Source organism: Pyrgilauda ruficollis, unplaced genomic scaffold, assembly GCF_017590135.1.
Source record: "Pyrgilauda ruficollis isolate IOZ18807 unplaced genomic scaffold, ASM1759013v1 scaffold17, whole genome shotgun sequence".
Lineage (NCBI taxonomy): Eukaryota > Metazoa > Chordata > Aves > Passeriformes > Passeridae > Pyrgilauda > Pyrgilauda ruficollis.
In genome coordinates this window covers 5,160,795-5,187,761 of record NW_024515875.1, presented here as the reverse complement: position 1 = coordinate 5,187,761, position 26,967 = coordinate 5,160,795, and the positions used below count along the sequence as shown (strand labels likewise).

At 42.6% G+C, this 26,967-nt stretch overlaps 1 protein-coding gene across 3 annotated transcripts in view; it reads left to right on the top strand.

Annotated features, from left to right (window-relative positions):
• The window catches only part of NME7 (NME/NM23 family member 7), a 90,938-nt gene that overhangs the window by 59,241 nt on the left and 4,730 nt on the right, over positions 1-26,967 (top strand). For all 3 annotated transcript variants that reach the window (XM_041463778.1, XM_041463776.1, XM_041463777.1), the window contains exon 11: positions 16,745-16,852. In XM_041463778.1, the coding sequence (XP_041319712.1) occupies positions 16,745-16,852 (108 nt within the window). The remainder of the gene's footprint in view (positions 1-16,744; positions 16,853-26,967) is intronic.

The window sequence follows — 26,967 nt, the reverse complement described above, 5'->3', positions numbered from 1 at the left end:
CTTTTTCATGAAAGAGCTGTAAGGGAGATTAGCTGGTTTAAAACAAAGCAGTGAACTGAAAGAGCTGGAGTCTGCTTTAGCTCCATTCCTGACTTCACTGTGTGACCTTGGACAAAAAGTTCAATATCTTTCTGCCTCAGTTAATCACATCAGTTAAATAAAGATAGCTATGCGCCAAAGAGCACTGTTGCTGTAAGATTTTTGTTTTTATAGACCTCCTGTGAATCTCTAGCAGTGAAAAATAGGTGGATGTGAGGCCTAAAATGTTCATGTTCATTCCTAGAGCTGCATTATCAGCGCAGCATTTTCATACTGCATCATATAAAGAATAGTTCAGTGGAAGATGTAAAGGAATATAAAGGCTATTTTTGAGCTTCCAAGTACTCGTTTTCTGGTAATACCTCTGTAGCTCTTTCAGTGTGGATTCTCCCTATAGCCTAGTGAGCCCTGATGAGAGTGTTGACAATGAAGTACATAATGTCTTTCAAGAGAAATAAGATTATTTTAATCTAACTCTTTAATGAAGAAGATTTTAATATAATTGATTATCTGCTCAGATAGTGTGAGTCATGTAATAAAAATAAAAACTTTCATTCAGATGCAGACTGTTAGCAGCTAGAGTAGCAAACAGACCAATCAATACCAGTTACAATATCCTGCTGTTTAAGCCAGCAATGGGAAAACATGATTGAATTGCTTAGATGTTATTTAGGGTCAGTCATTTGACTCTGTCCTTTCAGTTTTTAATTTCTACATTAGCTTCTGCAGGTCTAATGAAAAAGTGTTCTAGACCGAGCTAAGGCTCTTAGTTGGGAGACAGGGTAGTTTTTGTCTGCGGAGATGCATTCTCCCTTCTAGTGCAGCCCCATTTTCTAAGCTGGCACTGCTGATTCCTAAAGCCCAAGGTATCTGCAGGTCAGAACTTCTCCTGCCTTTTTCCATGTCACCTGTTTGTGCACAGGCAGGGGATCTAGAAGAAAGGAAGTGCTGAGGTAGCTGTGCTCTGATGACCCATAGCTGCAATGTGACTGCAAACTAGGAAATGTCACCACTGTTTTAGACTGTTGGTATGTTGGTGTATGATTAGAAATTTACCTCCAACAGTATTACAGTTTCTTGCCAGAGACAAGCCTGTGTCTGTGGATGCCAAACACCACACCTGTGGCAGAGAGTTGCTTTCCCTGGTTTAAAATGCATGGAGTCTGCACTAACTGCACCAGGAACAAAACTGATAATTATTTGTTCTTCCTCTCAAAGCTCTGTGTAGCCCTGGGAGCAGCTGAGAGTCAAGAATCCAAGAAGTAATTTTTACAGGCATGAATTCAGTGATCATAGTAACTTCTCCTGATGCCTTTTTTGCTTCTGGATATATACTGCAGAGGTCTGACAGGCCTTGACACCCACCCCACCCCTGCTGCCCTATTTGCTTTGATCATATGTGTGTGTGCTTTGTAGTGGCATGGATACATGATCTGCTTACAGTTTTGAGGTGACCAGCTTAGAGCTGTGTTTCTTGCAGACTGTCTCCTCCAAGCCACTCTTTGCAGGTGATGGGCAGGCCTTTGATGGCAAGAGGGATTTCAGCCTCAGGGCAATATGTCTTTGTGCAGAGATTAGAACAAAAATCAGAGCAGTCGTAGTGGAGGAACCCTTTGCTTGCAAGTGGTTTGCTTTAGATGTGGCTTGTTGTTGCCGCAAGGTTGCTGTCATATGATGGCTGTTCAGTGTCATGTGGAGCTGGAGCTTGTAGGCTCACTTTGATTCTTGATGGCTAGATTGAAATTTGCTGTTATTAGTGGTGACTGACAGTCTCCATCAGGAGACTAAATATTGACAGAGCCCTCAAAACCTAACTCTACTTTAAATCCAGTGTGATTGAGGCATGTTGGCAAAGTTACGGCTGGAAAAAAACCACTTTTAACTGCCACTCCTTGTCTACGGCTCCAGAGCTACTGAACTTGAATGTGTTATCAGTGCAACTGTTGCTGCCTAAACACATCCTGGATGTCAGCTCACTGGACCGGAGTGCAATGGTCCCAAATTCCAGTAATTTGGTAAAATAGTTAATAAAAGATACTGCATTGTCTATTACCAGGCCCACTGCCACCACATAGGCATGATACCGGAGAGTCTGCTGCTTTTGTCCTCTGGAGAGAAGGTGTTTGTGTCCTCTGGGAGAGGACTGAGAGTATAATTGCATCTCATTTCCTGTTGCTGCAATGCCTTTTTTTATAATTAGTTGACTACCAAAACCCCTCTAGCCTATGTAGTAGGGGTTTTTTTTGGAATTTACTCTGCTACCTGACACAATGATATTTTAGTATCCCCTGATGACAAGACATGTTTTAAATTGATTTCTGGACATTTGCAGGAAGTTACAATATTTTGCCAAAGATTCTGTATGTCCTTCTAGAAAGTAGCATGAGCTTCAGAAGCTTCAGGATTCCCATCTGCATTTCTGTCTTTCCCTTGTGTCAATGTGTCTCTGGCTTGGAAATGTTTCTTTCAGGGTACCTCTCGCCTTGTTCCAGGCTGGGATAACTTGCCCTATTTTAGCAATAGGAGTGAAACATGATCCCAGAGACTGAAGGAAAGCAGGGCAGTGCCACAAAGCATTTACAGCACTGGTTACTGATCTTCCTTGACTTGCTGAACTACCATATCCCAGAGACTGAAGGAAAGCAGGGCAGTGCCACAAAGCATTTATAGCACTGGTTACTTGACTTGCTGAACTACCATGGAGAACTCCTAGTTACTCTCCAGAATGGCTAATGTGCCAGGATGTCCTGGACCTGGATGTTTGGGCCTTTCCCTGAAAGGTGTCACAGGACTAGCTGTTTTGGTAAGGGTTTAAGCTGCACCTAGAATATTTACTTTTTAAGAAAACTCAGGGTTTTTTTGGTCAAGACCTTGATCAGCTCTGCAGACACACGAAGACATTTAGTCTGATCTGAAATTACAAAGACTAATTGCATCTGTACGTAGGTGGGAATGAAGACTGAAAGACTGGCTTAGAAATCATAAAGGCTCCCTTTGCACTCAGACTGAGCGCAAATCAAAGTAGTAGGTGTGTGTTATTAAAGAATTGGTTATTTTAAGCAACTGGATGAACCCAAAATTCTTACAAATGCTGTGAGTTACATAAATTTGTCTATTCAGCCTTGAGGAGGTGGGGTTTTCTGACTGCGCAGAGTTTTGGTAATAACTGTCCATCTGCAGGTCTTGTTCTGCAAAATGAATGCTTCTACACCCTGTTTGCATTGGATCTTCCTGGTAAGGTTCTCTCCAAGCTTTGAATAAATGCCATGCTTCAGAGTGGTGTTACAGATTTAGTATCTCATACTGATGGCTCATACTTTATTTTAAAAGTGGCCACACAAAGTTTTAGATGTGCTTGCCTAGTTTCTTTCGGCATTTGCTTGGTTTGTGTCTAAATAATACAAAATCAATGTGTTTCAATATATCATATCTTTGTTTTATCTCTGCTTAGATATCTTAGATGGATTAAAGGGAAAAGTTTTGGTTCCCACTGCTATAGAGAAAGAGATAGGCTTCTGACATAGCAGCTGATCTGTGATACCAGCCTAGTATAGACAAATATACAATGTAATTTTGCACTGCTACGTTGATCAAAGGTAATCTGCAGGGTTCTTTCCAGGGCTTCTTTCTCATAGCTGCACTGGATTACAATGTCATTTACCTGGCCTTTGGGAGGGTTTTAATACTGTTTAAAAGCAAGAGTATACCCCTCTCATGAAAACAGTCTTTGTCAGCAATAGAAATAGCTGATCATCAGAACTTTTAGGTTGTAGTGTTCTCCTGCAGTCAGAGGATGTCTGTCTTCCTTGGTGATTCCCTTTCTTTTCATTTTTTTAGTATTTTTTTCTCCCTTCTTTTTCCTTTGCACCTGCTGTAGTTGCAGAGGTTCCTGAGAATAGATTAATTAATATATTCAGTCCATAAAGGCAAGGTAAGAACCTTTTTGGGAATATGATGGTTCTGGGTTAATTTCAGTTTATGAGATTATTTTCTTTGCTTCCCTTGTGTTCGCTTGTTACAGCAGACAACAAATCAGTCTTTTACCTTGGACAGCAATGTTTTTGAGTATATAAAATACCAGAAAATAAATATTCAGGAAAATAAACCAGCTTATATCTTCAGTTCTTCCTTGCAAAAAGGGAGCAGTGTTTCCAAAAGATACGGCAAGTTCTGAGGTCACTCTGTCTGGGAAAGAAAATTATACTATTACTGCACTAAACAACTATTTTCTCCTTTAGTTTCTTAGCACTTTGGTCATGGTGACCTTGTGTGTTTGTAGAATCTTTGATTTGAATAGATTAAGAGTGTTTGCTTACATGCATGCCCCAGGTTTTTATTGACTGTAGATAGCCTTGTCCTTCACTACAGTTCGTCCCAGCCTCTGGTTGGAACATATTGGTTATGTTGTGCTGTTGCAAATACTTCACATTATGAGGTAATATGACTGATATTTCATTTTTTAAAAATTAAGAAAATAATAAAGGTAGAATTTTTAAGAAAATCAAGGAAGAACGTGATAGAGTAGCAAGTGCTTTTTCTAGAGTTCTGTAGAGGGCAGTTAGCAAGAGTCAACACAGAAAGCTGCTTGATGAAATTGTGCAATAGAGAAAGTTATAACCATGTAGAAAAAGGGCAGTGGAACCATTAACTTTTCCACACAACTGATGCCTTAAGTTTTAGCTTTCATATTTTCCAGATTCTGTACTGCATTAGTATATAACTCTGAACTTCATATAAAATGTTAGCAAGTTCTTCTCAGAGTTTAGTTAGACAAAACAATCCTTTTCCAGCCCAAGAACCAAGGACACTATTACAGCTTCAGGCCCAAAAGGTGTAAACAGCAGTGAATTGAGGAGAGCAAACTGGGAGGACGGGACTTCATAATCTGAAGCTGGAATTGGACAGTTCACCCCAATATGTAAATGCGCCAAAACTTACACAAGTGTGAAAACATGTGACCTGTCATCCATCTTGTACTGCCCAAGGTGTATCCTTTGAAGGCCTTTTTAATAAATACCAACTCTTTTCCTTTAGCACTGTCTAGCCTCTGTTCTAGGTAGCCTCTCAAGGCATCACAGCCACGATGATGTTGTGACTGTGAGTATCCTGAAGGTGGCTGTAACCAGAAGGTTTCATGTTTTTCAGTCAGCAGATTATGAATGGTCAATTCCTAGAAGTGCATGACTTACTTCTCTCTTTTCCTTATTCCAGAGGAATTCTTATTCAGGCTCTGCTCGGTCAGTGCATTGGTAGTAGAGCTAGTAACAGCCAAAGAAAGGAGCTGCAGATCACCGTGTATCTTAGGTACTCTTAATGATGAATATGAGGGGAATTGGAGTTATGGAGAAGATTATTCTGGGAGGTGTTGAAAAACACCTGAAAGACAATGCAGTCATTGGTCACAGCCAGCATGACTTTGTGCGACAAAAGTCCTGCTTATCAAACCTGGTTTCCTTTTATGACATGGTAACCCACCTTGTTGATCAAGGGAAGCCAGTTGGTGTAATCTTTTTGGATTTTGGTGAAGTTTTCGGCTGTCTAGCCTCTGTTCTAGGTAGCCTCTCAAGGCATCACAGCCACGATGATGTTGTGACTGTGAGTATCCTGAAGGTGGCTGTAACCAGAAGGTTTCATGTTTTTCAGTCAGCAGATTATGAATGGTCAATTCCTAGAAGTGCATGACTTACTTCTCTCTTTTCCTTATTCCAGAGGAATTCTTATTCAGGCTCTGCTCGGTCAGTGCATTGGTAGTAGAGCTAGTAACAGCCAAAGAAAGGAGCTGCAGATCACCGTGTATCTTAGGTACTCTTAATGATGAATATGAGGGGAATTGGAGTTATGGAGAAGATTATTCTGGGAGGTGTTGAAAAACACCTGAAAGACAATGCAGTCATTGGTCACAGCCAGCATGACTTTGTGCGACAAAAGTCCTGCTTATCAAACCTGGTTTCCTTTTATGACATGGTAACCCACCTTGTTGATCAAGGGAAGCCAGTTGGTGTAATCTTTTTGGATTTTGGTGAAGTTTTCGGCACTGTCTCTCATAGGATCCTTCTGGACAAGGTGTCCAGCATACAGCTGGATAAATATATCATGGGATGGGTGAACAGGTGGCTCACAGGTCGGGCACAAAAGGTTACAGTGAATGACATCAGACTGGTGGCCTGTCACTTGTGGCTTTCTGCAGGGCTTCATCCTTGGCCTCTGCTCTTCAACATCTTCATAAATTACTCGGATGCAGGGCTAGAAGGGATACTGAGTAAGTCTGCAGATAATATTGAACTGGGAGGAGCTGTTGACTCCCTCAAAGGCAGAGAACCCACAAAGAGACCTTGGTAAATGAGAAGGCTGGGCAACAATCACCAACCGTGTGAAGTTCAGCAAGGGAAAGTGCTGGATTCTGCACCTGGAATGGGGCAACCCAGAATGTACAGAAAGACTGGGGAATGAGACATTAGAAAGCAGCACCATGGAAAGGGACCTGGGGGTCTTGGTGGATGGAAAGTTGAATCTGAGCCAGCAGTGCCCTGGAGCCAGGAGGGCCAGCCCTGTCCTGGGGACATCAGGCCCAGCATCACAGCCGGGCAGGGGAGGGGACTGTCCTGCTCTGCTCTGAGCTGGGGTGGCCTCACCTGGAATATTGTGTATAGTTCTGGTCACAGCATAAGAAGGGTAATAAAGCTGTTAGAGAGTGTCCAAAGCAGGGTAATGAGGATGGAGAAGGGCCTTGAGGGGAGGCTGTATGAGGAGCACACACTTGGTGTGCTCAGCCTGGAGAAGAGGAGACTGAGGACAGACCTCACTGCAGTTACAGCTTCCTTGTCAGGGGGAGAGGAGGGGCAGGCGCTGATCTCTTCTCTGACCAGTGACCGAGGGAATGGCCTGAAATTTTATCAAGGGAGGTTTAAGTTGGATATTAGGGAAAAAGGCTTTTCACCCAGAGGTTGGGCCCTGGAACAGGCTCCCCAGGGAAGTGGTCACAGCACCAAGCCTGACAGAGCTCAAGAAGCATTTGGGCAATGGTCTTGGACACCTGGTGTGACTCTTGGAGTGTCCTGTGCTGTGTCAGGAGTTGGATTGACAATCCTTGTGGTTCCCTTCCAAGGCAGCTTATTCTGTGATTCTGTATCTGCAGTTATTTTCTGCTTGAACTGCATTAATGAAGGCTTCGAAGTGGATGAAGACAAACACTGTGGCCTAAGCCTTCCCTTATGTAACAAAAAGAAGTGGTCTGATTTCACATTTATAATGATGATGGGTATTGTTGTTGTTATTATTGTTATTATTCTTCCTCCTCTCATCAACTGCTGACAGCCATAGCATTGTTGTGAGAAAAACTGCAGCAGTAGTTTTCCGTATGTATCACTGGTCTCATTGCCTGGGGATACTGTTAACTAAACAAAAGCATTTTAGAAGCTGGATACAAAATGCTTAATTCAATTTCTGAGAACTTGCTGAATAATTTGGAGTACTGCTTGCTGGTCTGTTTGATTCAGGCTGACATTCTCTGTTGTACTGCAGGGCCACCTGAGCTGAATTTTTATCAGCTTCTTTCACTTACGATATGATAGACTGCATCTGATGTGTACATGGGACTTCCCTTCAGTACTCCTAATCAGAAGTTTTTCCTTTTTCTGCTTCCTTTGACTTCCTACCTCAAGGGACTAGAACATGGTCAGAGTGGAAGATGGGTGAACAGCAGTTCTTCATATTCCCACGGCAGCTCTCAAGTTCCCATAGGTGACCTGGTATGGTCTGAGACCTGCAGACGGTGGCTTCTCATCAGAGTGCTACCCAGGAATTACAAAGCATTACATCAAGGAGAGAGAATAGTTGAGGAACTGATCTGAGATTTTAAAGATCTGAGCTGAAAGTTAGACATTGAACTCACATTCTTGTGAATTACGCATTTCTTTTGTGCCCCTGGAAAATTACTGTCTCACTCTCTTTGTTTCCCGCTCCAGAAAATGGGGTCCATTCTGCTATTTTCTATTCTTTGTGTCTCTTCCTATAAGTTTTCCAGGCCAAGAACCATTTGTTAGTATGTATAGGCACATTGCCTAATACAGCTAGTCCTGAACAGAGCAGGGGCTTTTAAAAAGCAGTTGTAACACAAATAATGAGTGATTCCTTCCATCAGAACTGGGCTGCTCACAACTGTGTAGGAAGATGGCAGTACTGCTACCTCAAGGTTGCACTAAAGAGGCTTTAGGGCACAGAATGGAAGGGGAAGGTCTCTCTCATTTGATGCTAAGAATCAAATGAGAATAATCTCTGGAGTTTGCAGCAGACATGTGAATTTTATCTTTCAATCCATCTCCATCTTCTGTTGAAGTGAATGGTCCAAAATTGGTTCAGCTTGGGAAGTCTCAGTAGAATTTCAAAGCATTTTTTTCTGCTTTGCAAAGTGTAAAGCTCCAATACCTGGACTGCTTCACAAATGTAGAATTTAATCTCAAAAAAATTCAGAGGAAAAGATGATTTGTAATTATTCTTGTTCTTTCTGGAAAAATATCAGCCAAAATATCTGCAGATGAAAAATAATATCTTGCAATCTTGTAGTGGCTTTTACTGGAGGCTCTTCACATATTTTGCTAATCTGAGTTAATAAAATCCCAAGATATGTTTTGCAGCCTAGTGTGTTTTTATACTTGTTTTACAGGTGAATTAATAAATGGATGATATTCGGGGTGCCTTGGAAAGCACGGGAAAAGCATCAGTAGGACCATCTAACCTTTAAAACTTAAAGCATCTAATAATGAAATTTACAGTTATACTGCATGTTCTGATGTCTTGTGGGGTTAGATGCTTTTCAGTTGTTAAATGCTTTCTTTTTCCAGCTTGTGAAGTGACATAAATATCCCTTATGGCACCCAGGTAATGGGATAAGTTGGATATTTTATCTTTATTCCTATTTTGTGACCAGCTTGTATTTGGTATCTCAATTATCTTCAAGGCTTCACCATCCAGTCTAATTTACGCTTAACTCGGGCATGTGGCTGCCCAAGTTCAGCGCATTGGCAATGGCAGACAGCCACACAAACTTTCTGAGCAGGGCACTTATCATTAGAATCACTTGCACATGAACCAGAAGCGCCAAGGCCAGTGAAAATACTGCCTCAGGCTGGCAGATGTGCCACGCATGCTGCCCCCAGCACAGAACCGCAGAGAGCTGGTGCAGAATCCTAGGGCTGCCAGGGAGGGGCAGTGGTAAGGAAGGGGTGGGAGTGAAACAGAGAGAATCAAAGTGCTGAGGGGATGGAGGGTGAGGAGGAGACAGTGTAACAACTCGTACAGGCTTGTGAGCTTCCGGAAAACTGCCAGCGCTGGAGCCAGCGCGTGGATTATAATTTTAGGTCCGTTAACAAAACTTTGAAAGACACAGGGCTTCAGACTGGTAGTTCGGAGGTTGGCTGGCTTAAAATAAACACAATAGTAGATGGATTTTTTTTTTTAAACAGACAAGAGTAAGCTTATGTAACAAAATAAACTATGGTTTGAAAAGTTGCTGCTACTGTTGCAAGATTGTTTGATTTTGGAAGGAGTTTTGCCTTGCATGCACTTTTTATAGACCTTGCAATTGAAAATTTGACTGCTGTTGCCTGGATCAGATCAATTAACTTGCTGAACAAACCTTTACAGCCACCCTCTTTCACGTACAGAGCTATGTGCACACAGACTTGGCTCAGTTAAAAGAATGAGATCCCTGTCAAAATGGACAATAAGTGATGTGTTCTGCCATCAGCCAGGAGAAGACAGTCTGGAAGTCTAGGTGAAGTGCACAGCGCTAAGGGCAGAGACAGGCTAAATATTGTAAAGACTTTGAATGTTTGAATGCACCTTTTCTGGGTTCTTGAGGTTGGCTTGTGATAAAAATTAAAAGGCAAGGGGAGTTTAGTGTGTGTGTTTAAAGGAGGTTACTTTGACTTGATTTTTTTTTTTTTTTTTTTTGTGATACGTGGAAAGTACCAAAGCACTTTCAGGTTACACTGACTCCCTTGAAGTCTTTGTAAGGCGTTTGATACTGACTCTGTATTTGTACATGACATTGCTGCAGCTGATGTGGAACACAAAGAGAAAACGTGTCACTCAACAAGTGACTTCTGCTCTGGATTTGTTTGTGAAATGTAAGGTGAAGAAAGCCTCTTGCGTACTCTTTAACACTGACCTGGTTTTGTATTCAGAAGCTTTATGAAGCACCTTTCTACAGGCAGACCCCGGGTTTCAAGGCAAAATTCTTGCCCAGTTAAAGTTTTTACAGTGGCAACAGCACCACCATCTTATGTAATTTGTCTCTGTAATAGAGACAGAAGGATTAGTTTAGGGGTGATGAACTGGACCTTGAATTGCTGCAGGAGTAGAAAATTGTGTTCTGTAGCTGCTGATGTTGATTTCCAAGTGGCCTATTGCGTGAAACTGAGCAACATAAACTAGGGCAGAGCTGAGTTAACAAATCAGGAAGCACACACGTCACAAGTGGTTGGCTAGAGTTTGGAGCGAGTATGAGCTGCAAAGAGAACGTGAAGCAAGCCAAGGCAAGCTAGCCCTTTTGGTGTCATGCACAAGGTCACCTGTGACCACAGATTTCACTTTGACACTTAAGCATTTGTCTTTGGATGAGAACTTCTGTGAAGAATCTCTTGGACTGATCTGAGGCTGTTCTCACAGTAACAGTAGTGTTAAAGTGTTTGTAGCTTCGATCAGCATTGCAGGAGGTGCTGTCTAGTATCCTGTTTTGTATGACAAAGACTGTACTGCTTTTATCGTGTTACTTCTTGCTGATGGCTTGTAGGAATGAGTATTTTGTCCAGCTCCCTAATGCAGCCATCAGTGTTTGATATGACTGGTGCTAAAATGCCCTGAAAATAAAAGTCACCTTAAGAGCTATGATGATGTGAAGAGAGAGAGGCACTTATCCTTCCTTAGCTTCCATAATTGCTGTGCTGCAAATGTTGTTTAGATCGTTTTTATGCACTACAGAGGAAGCTCAGGTGCCTTACTTGGATGTGGCAGTAGGCTTTCCAATGCCTAAAGGTCAGCCAGACAAATTCCAAGGTGAGTGGTAGAATTGACATTATTTTATTTGTTCACAGTTAATGTGTTTTCTGTTCTCTTGACAAAAGCATTACTGGTCCTTATGAGGAGAAATGCTCTTGCTTGTTTGCCTGAGGCTGGCTCTGCCTTCTGGAATCGGTGGCACCCTCAAGGGGAGAGAGGGACCATCTCATTGCTGACAGCAGCAGAGCATGGAAGGGAGGAAGGAAGCTTCTTCTGCAGAAGGAAGAAGCTTCGTGAGTGTAGGGTGGGGAAGGCAGAGATGGTGAGACCAAGTCAACACAAAGCCTTCAGAAAGGGATGAATGAGAAATGCCAAGAAGAGCAAGGAGCAGGGGCACAGTCAGGGCTCGGCTAGAATAGGAAAACTGTTTTACTGAGAGTGTAGAGGCATCTGTGCAGTCTGTTGCAGCCCAAGAGATCCTCTGAATACTGCTGATCTGAAAGCAAAACTAAAAGAAGGAACCTGCCTAAAAGAAGGAACCTGCCACACTGTGGCTAGAGAGGGTTTGATCAAACTCTTGTTTTTATTCTGCTTCATTCAAGAGGGCTGGTAAATTTTTAAGGTTCCTTCATTCTAGTTCATGTTTAAGAAGAACAAAATCTTAGGCTGTAAAGGTTCCTTTGTGTAGTTTTGCTCCATTCAATGGCCTTTCTAGATAATCAATTAAATATTCAGGACAGTGCTTTAAAAAAGCTGGCCAAATTTTCTTGAAATTTTCAGATTTTGCTAAATTTTCTTGAAATCTGCAGTTTTGGCTGGAATACATGTTACTATTCTACATAACTTCCATCCAGCCCATGAAAAAAACACAGCCTTTTGGAGGAAAAGCAGGTAATGAGCTTTGCTTATGAAAATGTTTATGAATTTTTCAGTTTGATTTTGACATATTACTGGCATTGGTGACATTTTTGTTTCCTTTCACTTGTGTAGAAATAGAAAAATCTTAGAAATGTGCTAAGTACTTCGTACAGGCAGTGTTGCATTGGACACAGTTACGAAATACATGCAGCTGTATCTCACATGGGATAAGGATCTTCAAAGGGCTATCATAGATCTAAGCCCAGCTGTAAGGGGTGCTCAGATAACCTGCTGAGTAAGACCAGAGGTGAAGCCTTTTGGCACAGCAGCCCTGGTTTGGTTTGCCATAGACAGTGTCTTCTTGTGGGAGGTGCCAGTTTGGTGTCATCCCCATTTGCACATGCACACGAAGCTCCAGCACACACACATCAGTCTCCTCTCATGCATATGGTAGAGCTGTAGCTGCTCTTAACTCCTCCATCATCCCACTCTCAACTCCTTTCAAAAAAATTCTGAAAACCATTGCACAAAATGCATACTCCAGAAACCAGACTCAGCCAAAAGCTTAGGGAAAAGGTTTAAAAGGGGCTGGTGGGGCACGGGGAAACCAACCCAAAGCCTGCTGTTTGTATCTCCCTGTTGTGACAGATGAGGCTCTATAAATAAAATGATGGATAAGCTTCCTGTCATGGACCAGAAGTATTAGTAATTGCTATGAGCAATAAGTTCCATAATGAACTCTCTTCTTCCCTGAAACATTCCCAAGATTTTCAGCCATACATACACGAGGACACAATATATGAGCTGTACAGCTCTTTGTATCTTCATCATTTACAGAGGCCTTGTTTCTTCATGATTCCTCAGTCGTGTAATAAGAAAGCAGCAGAACAATAAAACTTTGGAGTGACAATTATTCTACATTTTTTTGGCTGTTTAAATGTAAGCAGGGACAGTTTAATCCTGTTTGTTAACGAATGGCAAGACAGGCTTATTTAGATTCTTATTAATCAGGTGTAAACATTGTAAAGTGCTGAAGGACCTACCTTTGAGCAGTTCTGACCCAATGCAATCCCGGGCAGAACAGAATTAATCTCTCTTTGTGCAAGAGTTTCAGGAGGGCACTAGAATGTGTAGCAACCTGCATTGATAAATGGAAGGAAGAACAGGAAATTGTGCAGTGCAACAGCAGGAGCTTTTCCTCACATAAATAAGAAAGAGTGAGTCCACAGGAAGAAACACGATGTCTTTTGTCATGAAGTTGTGAAGTAGAAATGACAGCTTAGGACAAATGGTAAGTTAATAGACCATAGCTGCTCTTAAAAACAGAGAGAAGAGAAGAAAAAAAAGAAAAGTGTGTTTGATAAGGAAGATGAATCAAGGAAAATCTTGTACAATTCTCATAAGAAGCAGCATTTCTGGACCTGTTGGAGGACAGAACAGTTTGAGCAAAAGAGTTTTTGTTGGATAGGAAGTAAACAGAATATAAAGTACCAAGCTTTAGCTAGGATTTCAGCTGTTCCTAAATTGTTTCCAAAGGTTTCATAGCCATGATAATTTTTTTCTAGTATTCCCAAACTTTCATTAAAATGATTGAAAGCTCCAGTGCTATTGCTGGCTTCATGACAGCTAGTTGTTACTGCAATCAACAGGTGCTTGAAGGGAGGCTTGATTAAAGTATCACGTAGTTAACTGGCATGTGACTTTTGTTTCTCCAGCAGACTTCCTTATCTCAAGCCTTTAATGAGGACCATGTAGAAGAGGGTTTTTTTCTCCTTGGGGCTTTTTTTTTTTTTTTTTTAAAGTGAAACTCTTGAACTTTCCTCTTTAGCAAAATTCATTTGATGTTGAGTGTGTCTTATTCAAATGTCCTTGACATTCATATCAAAAGATCTTGTATAACCTGTGATGTGCACACAATAACAATAAGGAACTGAAACTTCTCATATCTTGTTTTGGGTTATACGCAAAAGATCTTGTATAACCTGTGATGTGCACACAATAACAATGAGGAACTGAAACTTCTCCTCATATCTTGTTTTGGGTTATACACACTCCAAGCATTAAAGCAGTTTAATTGTCTTCTGGGTGGGTAACAGACCATAATAATCGTTAATTGTTATGACAGGAAAATATCTAGGGCTTGCTGAGCTGAAGTCCAATTGTCTTAGTTTGGTAATGAGACATAAACAATGAGTGAAGCTGGAAAGTGGACAAAGGGTGTTTTTTGTCAGATAATGCTCTTGTGAGGTCTTTTGGAACTGGCTTAAAACATTCACTGCCATCCCAGAAGAGACTGTGCATCATGGTCTGGTTTTCATTTGTACCTGTGCAAGGTTTTTCAGGTCAGCTAAGAGCTACTGATGAAGTCAGTTCAAACCCATTTGACACTGAAAGTTAAGAAATGTTTGGACAATTCAAGTTTGATGACTCAGTAGTGGCAACAGTAACCTCCAGCTGTGACACTGAAACAAACACCCGGGAATGGCAGGAGTTGCACAGTGAAACCGCAGGGGCCACTTCCACAGTGATTACACACTAATGTACCCAGTGCCTATTCAGAAAGGGGCTGATGAAGGCTTTGTTGGCTAGGAAAGAGTTCTTTTCTTTGCTCAGTAGCTGTAGTGTGAGCTTGTCGTCCACCTGTCCCCTCACAGGCACTTGTGAGAGAACATCCAAAGGGTTTTAAGGAGGTAAAACCGGGTTAATTTCACTGTGCATGAGATAGACTCCAGGGTGTTGGGAAGAGAGGCCATGTATGTGGGTGGCATAGAAAGTGGGTGAAACACAACAGTGCAAGGTGATAGTGCAGAGAAGTACAGCACGACTTCATTGTGGCTTGAAAGAAGGAGTATGGTGGAGGGGAGAGCCAATGAAGGCAGTCCTCTGGGGTATGAGGGAAACACCACAGTAAAGATGTAGGGCAGGAATGTTATCTCAGGACCTGAGTATCTGCTGTGGTAAAAAGGCCTCTGAGAGACCTAAGAGGTATTTGGCATTGCAGATGAGGAAGAGTATTGAAATGTTAATTTCAAAGAACAAAGAAAGATGTAGGGTCCGGACTGATCCTTAGAGGGGATCAGATGCTGGCACTAGTCACAGTGTCAGAGAAGACTGAGAGGTTGTTCAGCAGCTTGACTTCACAAATGTCATGTTCTGAAGCAAGTAGCTCCGTGTTAAGGGAAGCAATCTGCAAGGCAGCACATTTGTGTCTGCTCACAGACAGCACATCCTATGCTTGAGAGCTGCAAAGGTCTTAACATGAGCTAACTGTGTTAATACAAGTACCAGTAAGGTGTTTCTGCAATATGAAGGGTCCTGTATGCCACCCAACGTGGCTTGATTAGTCCAATTTCAAGCAGGTATTCATAGTCGTGGTCATGCTTTTTCTGCAGCTGTATGTGTAGTACAGGTTGGAGTGTCTCTCTTTTAGAGAATCATAGGATGATTTGTGTTGGGAGGGATCTTCAGGATCAAGAAGTTCCAAACCCTCCTGCCATAACCAGGAACACCTTCCACTAGACCAGGTTGCTCAAAGCCCCATCTAACCTGTCATTGAACAGCTCCAAGGATGGGAGCACAACTTCTCTGTGCAACCTGTCTCAGTGTCTCGCCACTCTCAAAGTGAAGAATTTCTTTATAGTGTGTTTCTAAACTTGCTCTCTTTCAGTTTGAAGCCATTCGCCCTTGCCCTATCACTACCTGTCCTAGTAATGTCACTCTCCAGCTCTGTTGTAGCCTCCTTTAGGTAGCACAAAGCTGCTCTAAGGTTATCTTGGAGACTTCCCAGGTTGAGCAACATCAGCTCTCTCAGCCCGTCATCACAGGCGAGGTGCTTCATTCATGGCCCTCCTCTGGACTCATTCCAACAGGTCCACAATCTTCTTACGTTGGGGACCCCAGAGCTGGATGCAGAATGTGGGTGGGGTCTCACCAGTGTGGAGCAAGGGGGAGGATCCCCTCCCTCGCCCCACTGGCCATGCTGCTTTTGATGCAGCCCAGGATACAACTGGCATGTTGCTGGGTCGGATCAACCTTCTCATCCACCAACACCCCCAGGTCCTTCTCCTGAGGGCTGCTTTCAATCTGTGTTTTCTTTTACAGTGTACTACACATATTTTAATATACTACACATATTTTTTTTATAGGTAAAAATAAAAATTGACCCAATCGTAATAAAAATACAAACAAAAAAAATTTATTCGTGACCGTGTTACAGTCCCGACAGCCACCAATAAAAAATGACAGCACAGACCCCGGGATCCAGGCTGGGTGGACGCAGATCCAGCCTCTATCCCACCAAACCCCTCTTTGTCCACACTTGCTGCTCTGCAGGGACAGTTCGTATACTCTTTTTCTTGCCCATGGCAGAGTCCCTTTGTCTCCTTTCAAAGTTCATCATATCCATGTTGGTTTCTTTCTTCACTCAAAGCTGCACAAAACCTCATCCAGCAAGAGACAAATATTCTTCCTCAGATTCCTGGAAGCCTGTGTTCAGGTGGCAGGTGTTGATGGCCCTGGTTATCTCAGATGTGTATCTTCATGGGCCATCATCACTGGGCATCCTCGGGTACATGCCACCCTGCATCTCCTGTGCAGCCGAGTTTCCTTCATATGTTAATGCAGAGTTCCACCCTTGTCAGCCAGCCAAGGTGTCACTCTAGGATTGAACCCTGGCCCCCCCTTTAATAGCATGTTTGATACATATATCTATGATCCATTGGCACGAATTTCTATCATATCCCTAACATTTTAATAGCATAATAATATTTTACATTATAAGGTTCTCTTGCATCCATGATACAAATGAACAGTGTGGTTCACAAAGGTCTGGTTTGGTTGTGTTCAATAGGCATTGGCCCGTCACCTCCGACCTGGGACTCTGCGTGCAGTCTTTGGGAAAGACAAGATTCAGAATGCTGTTCACTGCACAGACCTGCCTGAAGATGGGCTTTTAGAGGTAAGGCTTGCTAGGCAAACATGTTCTCATGGGAAGTTGTAAAGTGAAATGCTTCTTTTGACACTCTTTTAAACCAGTAAGTGTTTTCTATGTGGAGTAGTTGTGTTGTAGACCAGACTAGGCACAAAAACAGGGAGTTTATAAAGGGTGTTTGACTCAGTTAATTCTGATACTGTAAAAAAATTCATCCATGCAGTTTTCTTGAATGAATACAGTACAATGAAGTATTCAATGGAATGAAACTCAAGAGTCTTCTCTTTGTCTGAATGTGTCCTTGGGTCTGAACATCAGTACCTGACAGTGCTTCTGCAGCGACACTTCCTTAGCCCTTTCTTGGATGACCACCCTGACTCCTGAACTAGATTGTGTCTACAGTGAACTTGTGTGGAGCTGGGAATATTACAGGCACTAGGGATTCAAATCCTCCAGACAGGGCCCAGGTTTATTTGTAGACACTCATACTTACACACATCAGTTAAGATTTCCTGTGTTCTAAATTAACTTACTAATTATTATCTGATTTTGGCTTTGTATGCCAAAATTTAAAGTCCAAGAAAATGAGAAAATGTTAAATTACAGGAATTTGTAAAGACAGAAGTACTCCTATGAAAACCAGAACAAGCTCATTCACTTAAATCTGTGCCTCAAAACTAAGGTCCATAGCAGGGGGTTGAAGTGATGTGTAATCTTGGATGGATCTCTGTGTCAATGGAGATGCCTTTCCAGTGCATGCACACCTTATTTTTTGCTGTCTGTATGTATTTGTGAGTGCTTTGCTGTCAGGAAAAGCAGAATCATTGAGCAGCAAGTGCTGTCCTACTTAGATAATTTTACGTTGCCAAAATGGTGGTTTCATGGAGGAGTGAGGAAGAGCTAACATCATCTTCCTCCATGAAATTACCTGTGGGTTAAAGTGCTTTTGCTAGGAAATCCCATCTAGTTTGAGGCACAGGCTAGTGAAATTCAACACTGAGCATGGCAACCAGTATAAACAAAGTTGCAGCTTTTTTGACCGTCTTCAAGATGTCATTAAAAGTTGACAATTTTTAGTTTTTCCCTTAGGGTTTATACAAGCAAACAGGTATTTTTTCACCACATGCCTGAAGTTCCTCAGCCATGGCTTTCCAGTGGCAGCAGAATAAAAGGCACAGCCTGTAAGGGAAAAATTAAACAGGCCAACACTCAAAGAACATTTTAGTACTCCATCAGAATTTTCCACTGTCTGTTGCCTTTGCACTGGTGAAAAGCAGGTTTTGCTGGTTGCTTAAATTGTGTTTAGAGCTACTATATTTTATATTTAAATTGAGTTTAGAGCTACTAGAGTTTAGGCAAGAATTGCTTCTCCAAAACAAAAACTGAGGCTGGCATTCTTTCTCAAGGGTCTCCATTGCATGTGTTTGTCTTTTGAATCCTGCAGCTCAGTCATAACCGAAGTTGTTGATCTAGTATTACTCTGACTACACACCTTGCAGTTCCTGGTCCAGTCTGATCATTTTAACAGTAGCTTATTAATTGTATTTCTTTGGGAAAGGGATCTAAGATATTTTTTTTTGCCATAGACATAATTGTGTGCAGAATATTGCTGTTCATCAGTCTGTAGTTTCTTCTGCAGGTTAAGCCTGCATTTGTAAAGGCCATCACTCAGTGTTGTTTAGTGAGTAAATAAAGCAGTGAATGTTTTGAATAGAGCACAGTGGGTTTGTACAAAGGAAGCCTTGGCTGTACCTGTTTGGTGTGTGGAGTATTTACACTGTTAATGCTGAAGCAGCTTATTAGGTGTCCCTGCCACAGCCCTGACTCCTGCTGTGGCTGCATGTCCTCTGTGCACACAGGGTGTGTGCAGGGCCTGCAGTGCCCAAGGGATCCTGGAGGAAATGTGTAGGAACTCCTGCTGTTGGCACTGTGTATGGAAAGCTGAATAGGTTGGTTTGTGTCTTAATTGGTTTTGTGCCTTTTGAACTTGCAGAATCTAATTGACATGGAAAGGGGAGATCCCTGGTTGACCAAGTATTCTGTGATGGGCCTTAAAATGCATAGTGTTTATGGAAGCACAACAGAAACATGTTCCCTTGTGGAAGGGAATACACTGATGCCTTCCTGAGAACCTTGGTACCTTTAGTGCAAGACACTGTTTATCTTAATATTTCTTCATCCTTCTCTGCAGTTTTCATCACCCAGTTTGAGATCTAGCTGAAATTTGAAGAATTTGCAATGGCAACTACTGTCTCATTGTCCACAAAGGAGACTTCTTAGAGGAGTTGAACTAGGTAATTGAGAATTAGATAAAATGCTTCCTGAAGTCAACAGCCAAACTCTAGGTGGCTTTGGTGTTTTGCACTTAATTGACTGTCACTAGGAAGGGCAAGGTTGTGACCTTTCTCCCAAAAATCATGACTAAGGAGTACTTGGTGAAAGGAGACAGAACAACACTATCTTGGGAACAACGAGGACTAATTGTTTAGGACACTATACTTAAATAATGTAGTACAGCAATTTTTAAGTGTTTTTCTCTTAGACCTCCTTTCCATGGATCTGAAAAAAGGAAAGTTCACTTTTAATCTTAAAACCCCCTCAAACAAACAAATCAACCCCAAAAGCAAATACAAGCACTTGCTCCCACCAGTATGACCCTTAACTCCTGTCTTTGTTCTACAGACTACTTCACATTTTAGGCAGTGACTAAAGAATATCAGAATTAATGAATAACTCACTTTGGCTCAAGAAAGAAGGGGAGATGCAGTTGAGCCTTAAATGCGGCTGGTCACAGTAGTAAAATCAGTGTATTTCCATTTGCAGAACTTTAAGTGCTCTTTTTCATTCTAGTTTAGTGATACAGGAATGTGAATATTGCCCTCATCTCTTAGATGAGTTGTTTGACTTACTAGGTCAGGCACTTACTTATTCACTTCATAGACTTGTGTGTCCTCTTATCAGTACAAAATGTATTTTTACAAGTGACAATGGATAGACACAAATAGCTCAGAACAGTCTGTTTTCTCAGCCTTGTCATCAGTTTCCCATTTTAATGAGAAGAGGAAAGAAAGGAGGAAGAGTAGAGAAGGGAGACTGATAGCAATGGAGTATTTGTGAGGTGATGCAGTTTCATGACTGAAGGTTCAACCAGCAGCTGATGTTGTGTAGGACATTCATTCAGAGCAGGCAGTTGCATTTGTTTCCCACATCCAAAGCAGGTACAGCTCTACCTCTCGTCAAGTCTTTCTTCTGTTTTGTATAAAGCAGGTACTATTTAGAGAAAGCAATTACATTACTCACCTGCTTTCATGTTCCTTCTGAGTCAGGTAGAGCCAGGACTGGAACATGCATATTTTATATGCCAAGGAGCTGCTCTGTTTCACAGACTAGAGATGTGTCATCTACACGTGGTGAAAGATGATTCTGTTTCTCAACTCACCGTCTTTGACCTGAGAAACGTTTATGATAAATATCTTGATGAAATAGAAGCTTGAAAACTGTTGGATCTGATGAATCAACATTCTCTAGACAAAAGAAGTTTCCTTAAAATTGATCACTCCTGGAATAATTCTTAATCAAAGTAGTGATACAAGTATTGTGGCTACCAGACTTCACAGTTTGTGTCCCTCTTTAAAGAAGTGAAGGCAAATTAAAAATTAGTCATAAAGGTTTTATTCACATCACTGAAACTACAGTGAGTAAAACTTCCCACAGGGGGTGGTGCTGTACACACATCTCAGTTCTCTGGGTCTCAAGTGGCTCAGTACCTTTCAGATTATGCAGGAAACCACATAATTTAAAAACTGGTGGTCCAGAACTGCAGTATAACAAAACCAGTTTCTGGGGTTTGGCATGCTCTGCCTGTAACTTGTTGCTCATACTGTGCAGTTCAAGGTTTTTTGTTTTGGTTTTTTGTGTGTGAGCAGTTCCATAAGGGCATTTGCAGTGTAGAAAATCACTCTGGGGATCATAGAATGCACACATCTGGGGTGACCTGAGAGGTCTGAGGTCATTGCAGTGCAGCCTGCTGAGCCACCCAGGCTGGCTTTGTGTTCCTGTGCCATGGTGGTGGGGCAATCAGTCAGTCTCATGGAGTTTCTTCGCATAATTACCAAGTCCTTAATAGTCATACATGTGTTTGTGTGTGTGTACTTCGACACAGAAGGAGAGGATGCTGTCCTCAGCGAGACATGCATGAGAAAGGATTAGCTGTGGGATGGATAAAACTTGAGTTCTGGGTGAAACAGCCTTCTCTCTGTTGCCGAGGGCGACGCTGTTATTAGGTGACTAACCCTTGGACAGTATCGTGACAATTGCTGCGGGTGTGTGCTTACCCGTGCCTTTGTGTGCCGGCTATGCTACGAGTGGAACTGCAGAGGGGGGTGATCTCTCAAGCCACCTTTCGTGGGGGTGGGGATGTGCCAGCTGCCTTCCCAATCTCGTGTCCCCACGGCGCTCTCAGCTGGCGCTGCGTGTGCCACCGCACGGCTCCGGGTGCGTCAGGCTCCTCCTTGGGCATCGGCGCCGTGTCAGCTTTCAGCGTCACGGGCAGCTCTCCAGTCAGGCAGGAGCGAGGTCCTCCTCGAGTATCGTGTGCTGGCCTTTTCCCTTGCCTTAGAGCTATTTGTGGCGCTTACAGACGTGAAAATAACCTATCAAAGGGGGATGACTGTGCTGTTATCAAAGAGTGGGTTTCATCTGTCTTCTGAGAGAGCTGTCATGACGGTTGGTTTTTTGGCTATCACTTCTTTGAATTTCAGCTGTACGGTGGTGTTCAGGTGTAGGGCTGGGGACTGGCTGACTGTACAACAAACTGCTGGAGGCTCTTTGTTCCTTTGCTCAGCCTTGCACCAGTGAGACTGGCTTACTGCTCCTAGGGCATTAAAGCAAACAAGTAATATCACCTAGGGACAGATCAGATCTGGTGATCTGCTGGACAGAGACTCCCATAGCTCTGGCACTGGAAGTTCAGCCACCTGGATTTGGCCTTGGGGAGATGGGAGGTGATGTTGTACAGTGGGCGGTGACAGGATGGTCCAGTTCAGCAGAAGTGTTTTGTCCAGGCTGGTGCTGTGGACAGTGAAAACCGTGATAGTTTTCCTCCGACTTGGTATAAACTGAATGCTCTGCTGAGTGTTAAGAGCTGTGCTGCTCCTAAGCTTTTGGTGCAGTGTATATTCCACCTGCTAAAGGCCAGCTGTCCTTGGTCTGGCATTCCAGATTGCGCCAGGAGAAGCATGTCTTATTTTTCCTTTCCCTTTCCAGTTTTTCAGGGAGGCTGAGGGCAGGGTGGTATTTTAGCAAGTTGTTCGGGGTGGACAGGAGAGCAGTTGCTTTGGAGGGGGGAGCACAACATGTTTCCATAACCACTTCCTGTTACTGAAGCACTCTGCTGGCTGCCACCTTGCCCTTTCCTGTGTGCTGCCTCCTTGGCTGCCCGCTGCCATTGTCTGGACATGTGGCTGTGCTGCAGGGTGCTCACTATCATCCACCCTGGAAATGCTTTGTACCAGTAATGAGCTGGTCCGTGGGCTGAGGTTAAAGTGCGACAGTTTAGGATGGAAGACATCAGAAGGATGTAGCTCTGTTAAACTAGTCCTTTTTGGTGCATTGAGGTGTAGTCCAAGCAATTTAATAAAGCATGTCAATGAGTAACTCTCAGAAGCGTCGATGTGCTTAGTGTGGAATTCGTGTGTGTCACACTTGGAACAAAGGTCTCCTGCATTGCTTGTTAACGATTAACTTGTCTGGTATTATGCAAGCTGCCTCTGCCAGCCGAGAACTAGCTCTCCCCATTCACAGAGCAGCCCAGCTTGTAAAACATTACACAGCAGAAGTGCATAGCATGGCAATGAACCTTTCACTGAGGGCATTTCAGCCGTCTGCATTTCCCTCAGGAGTCTTTAAAATATTTTAATAAAGAAGCCATTGTTTCACTCAGTCATACAGCAATTTTGCAAAGAAGACTTTTATTAGAGGCCCACACTGAGCTGCATAATCCAGGGTAAAATGCTTTTCACTGTTTCCAGTGAAAAGTAATAAAAATTGAGTGGTTTGAGTGAGGTTGGCTTTAGCACTTCTTTCTCCCAAGTTTTCATCCAAGCAGTAGCTATTTTTGTCTGTCAGTTAGAAATTTTAGTCTCTCCTGGTACAAAATGATTTTTAGAGAGGTCTGTCAGATAATGGTTGTTATGATTCAAGTGCTTCTCCATTTAAACTTTCCGAGACCTTTTATCTAACAGCTGGGGGAACATGTTGGAAAGAATCTGGAGTGTAAGAAAACTTAATCTTACTTGGTGGTGGTTTTGCATATCAGAACATGTTAGCTAGCACTGGAATGCTAGCTCGCAATATTTCCTGGTGCTGTATATCTACTTGTACCGAGAATTAAGTAATCCTTTTGTCTAGGCCTCTCAGAAGGAAATTAAAAATTAGAAATAACATTAATAGATGGATGGATATTGGAGATGTTGGTGATTTCTCTTTTGAAGATTATTGTATTGCTAGGTCACGTGCAGCTTCATTTTGAGCATAGGTTGTATAATTATTATGCTCGTGGGCTAGACAGGCAAACTAAACCAGGAACTTGTTCAAACAGAATTGTGAAATAGTTCACCTCTTGTGCTTCCACTTCTGGGTAAAATCCGAGGTCCAGTTACCCCTTGTTCTGCCAAGTCTGTAAGTGCCAGAGAGATGAAGTTAATGAGTGTGAACCAAGCAGCTGCCAAAGCTCTTTAAGTTTCACCTGATCCTGAAGGTAACCTATGTGATAAACAGGGCTTGGCTTTTCGCACATGTTTGTGTTGCGCTGAGCAAAGTAATTTTGTGGAGGGGAGGTCAAGGTGGAGGGAAGGTGTGGCACTTCTTGATAACTCATCTGAGGCCCAGTTTGTGTCTTTGAGGCTGCTGCCTACTTTCTTTCCCTCAGCATGTTCTCATTTTTTAACCAAAAAGCCCAGGTCCTTTTTCCGTTTCTCCTGTTCCTTGAGCTGAAGCAGAGCAACAGTTGGGCTGCAACTCAGCTGCACTATGGGCAAACTACAGCAAAGAAGACAAAAAAGCCCAGGGGAACAGCTTCTACAGCAAGAGCAGTAAGGGCATGCTGTAGTTGTACAGCCACATAGAAGCTCAGAATATCCTTCATTTCTGGAGCAAGGGGCCCTGCACCTTATTTGGGGGGTAAGAGAAACACTGTTGTTCTATAACAGACATGCTCTGAAATGCCCATAGATTTTTATGTGGTTTCCTGTTATTGACCTCAGCCAGTTGCATCTCCCACCTCTCTCTCTCAGAGGTCAAATAGACAAATTATTATCTCTGCTGGTGCTTCCTGTGTAGGGTTCCCATCTCACTGCAGCTTCCTTCACTGACTACCATCAACCAACAGTAATTAAGAGGAGAATTTAAGTCAGCTGTTTTCATACATGGGTTGAAATATATACGGAGCATGGGAGGAAAAACTCAAAGCCAAATATGTTAATATGGATAGAAAACTGTGAATAAGGTTTCCTGTCTGTCACAGATGCTAATACCATAGGATACATTGACTTTAGAGTTTGTCAAGCTCTAGAAACTACTTCTTCTTTCGTAATTAATAATAGCAAATGATTCAAAGCATAGTCTCATGCCACTACTGGTTTTGTGCTGTCATAGTGCTGGGCTTAGACACTGTGTTGATCCTGTGCTAGCAGCTGTGCAAACACAAAACAGGATGGCACTGGTCACCTGAAAGGATGTTGGCTGTGGTCTAGGGCTCCTTGAAGTCATCCAGCATCTTCTGTTTTCAGTAAGAGCTGCATTCTTCCTCTTTGTCTTTAACCCCTAAGTGCACTGGCACATAGGCAGGAATGATGCATCCACAACTATTCCTGAGATACACTGACATATGTCAGCAAGTCTCTGAGCAAGAGGCATAATACCAGACAAGTTAATTCTCTCTGGAGTATTCAGAATTGCTAAGTGGGCAAGTTTCCTTCTACATTGGTGCCAGTTACTGCTGTTCTCATGGGGAGACACAGTGTGCCAAGACTATCCAGCCACAAGCTGGAACTGTGGGGTTCCTCAGGTAGCTGCCTTAGTCCAGCCATTGAAGAGTAACTAGATCTCTGAGGTGTCCTGCCATGGCAGTACATGGTTCAGCACTCAGCAGCACTGTTGAAATCAGTGAAAGCTGATGAGACTTGAAACAAACTCTTGGCCTTTTAATACTGACCCATTCCACAAGGAAATGGAGCTTTCTAGATTCAGTGACATCTCTCAGAAGGTACTTTGAGCACTATGTTTGGGGAATTTATGCCGTTAGTTTGGTGGGATGGCGTGTTTCCTGTCAGCACACTGAGCCACAATCAGAGTAGGGGCTTGTGGTGGTGCATGCAAGGCCCCTGCTGCTGGTGCCTCCCACTGGTAATTTCTTTCAGGATATTTTGTTGCTGTCTCATCTTCATAATTTTAGCACTCTTGCCATGTGTACCCTGTTGGGTCTCCTGCACAAGTACTAATCTGCTGAACATCACGGTTGCTCAGGAAGGACTTTCAATGATGGGTGCCTTCTACTTTTTTTGCTTCTTTGCTGCTTCCATCCTCACTTGACTCTGTGATGTGGTTGGAAAACACGTTCTTGTCTCTGTGTGATTACTTCCTCCTGTCTTGGCCATAACCTGGTAGCTTGTGAGGACCATGACTGTCAGTGCTCTGTGAGCAGGCTGGAGAGACTTTGGCAATGCCTGTGGCTTGTACAACATACCCAAACCTGGCTTTACTTAGCTACTGCAGGTATCTATGAGCAGCAGGGCCCTTTCCAGTGATTTTATCCAGTGCCTGGGATGTGTTTGCAGCTTGCACTGACACCTGTGGTGCACTTATGGTGTCTTGTCTCACCTCAGCTTGCTGCTTCAAGGGCACCCTACAAGACCTCCACAGCAACTCCTGACTTTGGGGCAGGCAAGCAAGTGTCCCTCAAGATAAGTGTGAAGTGCAGAGGCAGTGATCTTGATCACTCAGTGAGCTGCTTGGGATCCTCAGGAAAAGCAGTACTTGCTGTCATGTTGGAGTTTTTCACGTCTGATGGGAGATGGGATCTTACACTTTATTTCATTCCAGTGACTCTACCAAGCCATTGATGTGTTCTGATGGTGACCAAAGATGTTACTAGATAAGAAGTAGAACTCCAGGTGGGAGAGTTCTGAACTAATATGTTCAGCTCCAGCTACAGAGCAGTTGGCTTATGATGGGGACTGAGGAGATTCAATGAACTTGTACCTTCTTGTTAAATCTGCAAGTATCTGTGCTTTAGAAGTCAGTGATCTGAGTCAGCACAGTAATTACACATGGTATAAAAACAACATCTTGTTTTTTTAAAGTAGTTTTGGAGTTCACTTATTTTTCTTAGAGTGAATAGCATAAAACTCACTTTCTTGGTATTTGTGATTGTGGTATAATGCACTACTGTCTTGTCCTCTCATTTCCATCCTGTTTGGAATTCACATTTTTCTAATCTTTTATTGTTACAATTTCCAAATAGCTTCCCTTGCCCTTCTCTTCCACTGTATTTTCAGAGTTGAACATAACTATACACAATTTTTGAGGTGACAGTTGTAACAGCACATGACATAGTGTAGTGTTTATGTAATAAACACTTTTGTGTTTGTGTAATAAAACCTTCCATTGCAAGGTTGGTTTTTTAGTGCACAGGGTGTTTTAGACCAGCTGTACTTAAGAAATTAATGTGGATAGTTGAAGTGCGTGTGTACAAATTGTTCTGTCTTGGGCAGCCTGCCTGGCTTTATTTCTTACATTGTGTGATGCCTGGGAGAGAGGCAGGAGTGATAAACCTGCCCTTTTGTTTTTTGAACAAAATAAACCCTCTTCAGATTTGTGTGGGAAAATAAGTCTTTATTTTCAGAACACATACAATAGTAAGTAAGTTGACTATCTTCTTTGACAACCAGTCTTCTTTCTGGAGTGCTTGTGGCTGAAAGGATGATATGAATCCATGAGGGTTTCCATGTGTTAATCTAATGATTTAGTCTTGTGAATCAGCTGAGTGAACTGTAGCTGAAGTGTCAGGTGTGTTTTGCTAACAACATTGGTGAGTTCATGCAGATGTACAAACCAATGTTAATGGGCAAAAAAGCATTTTTTTC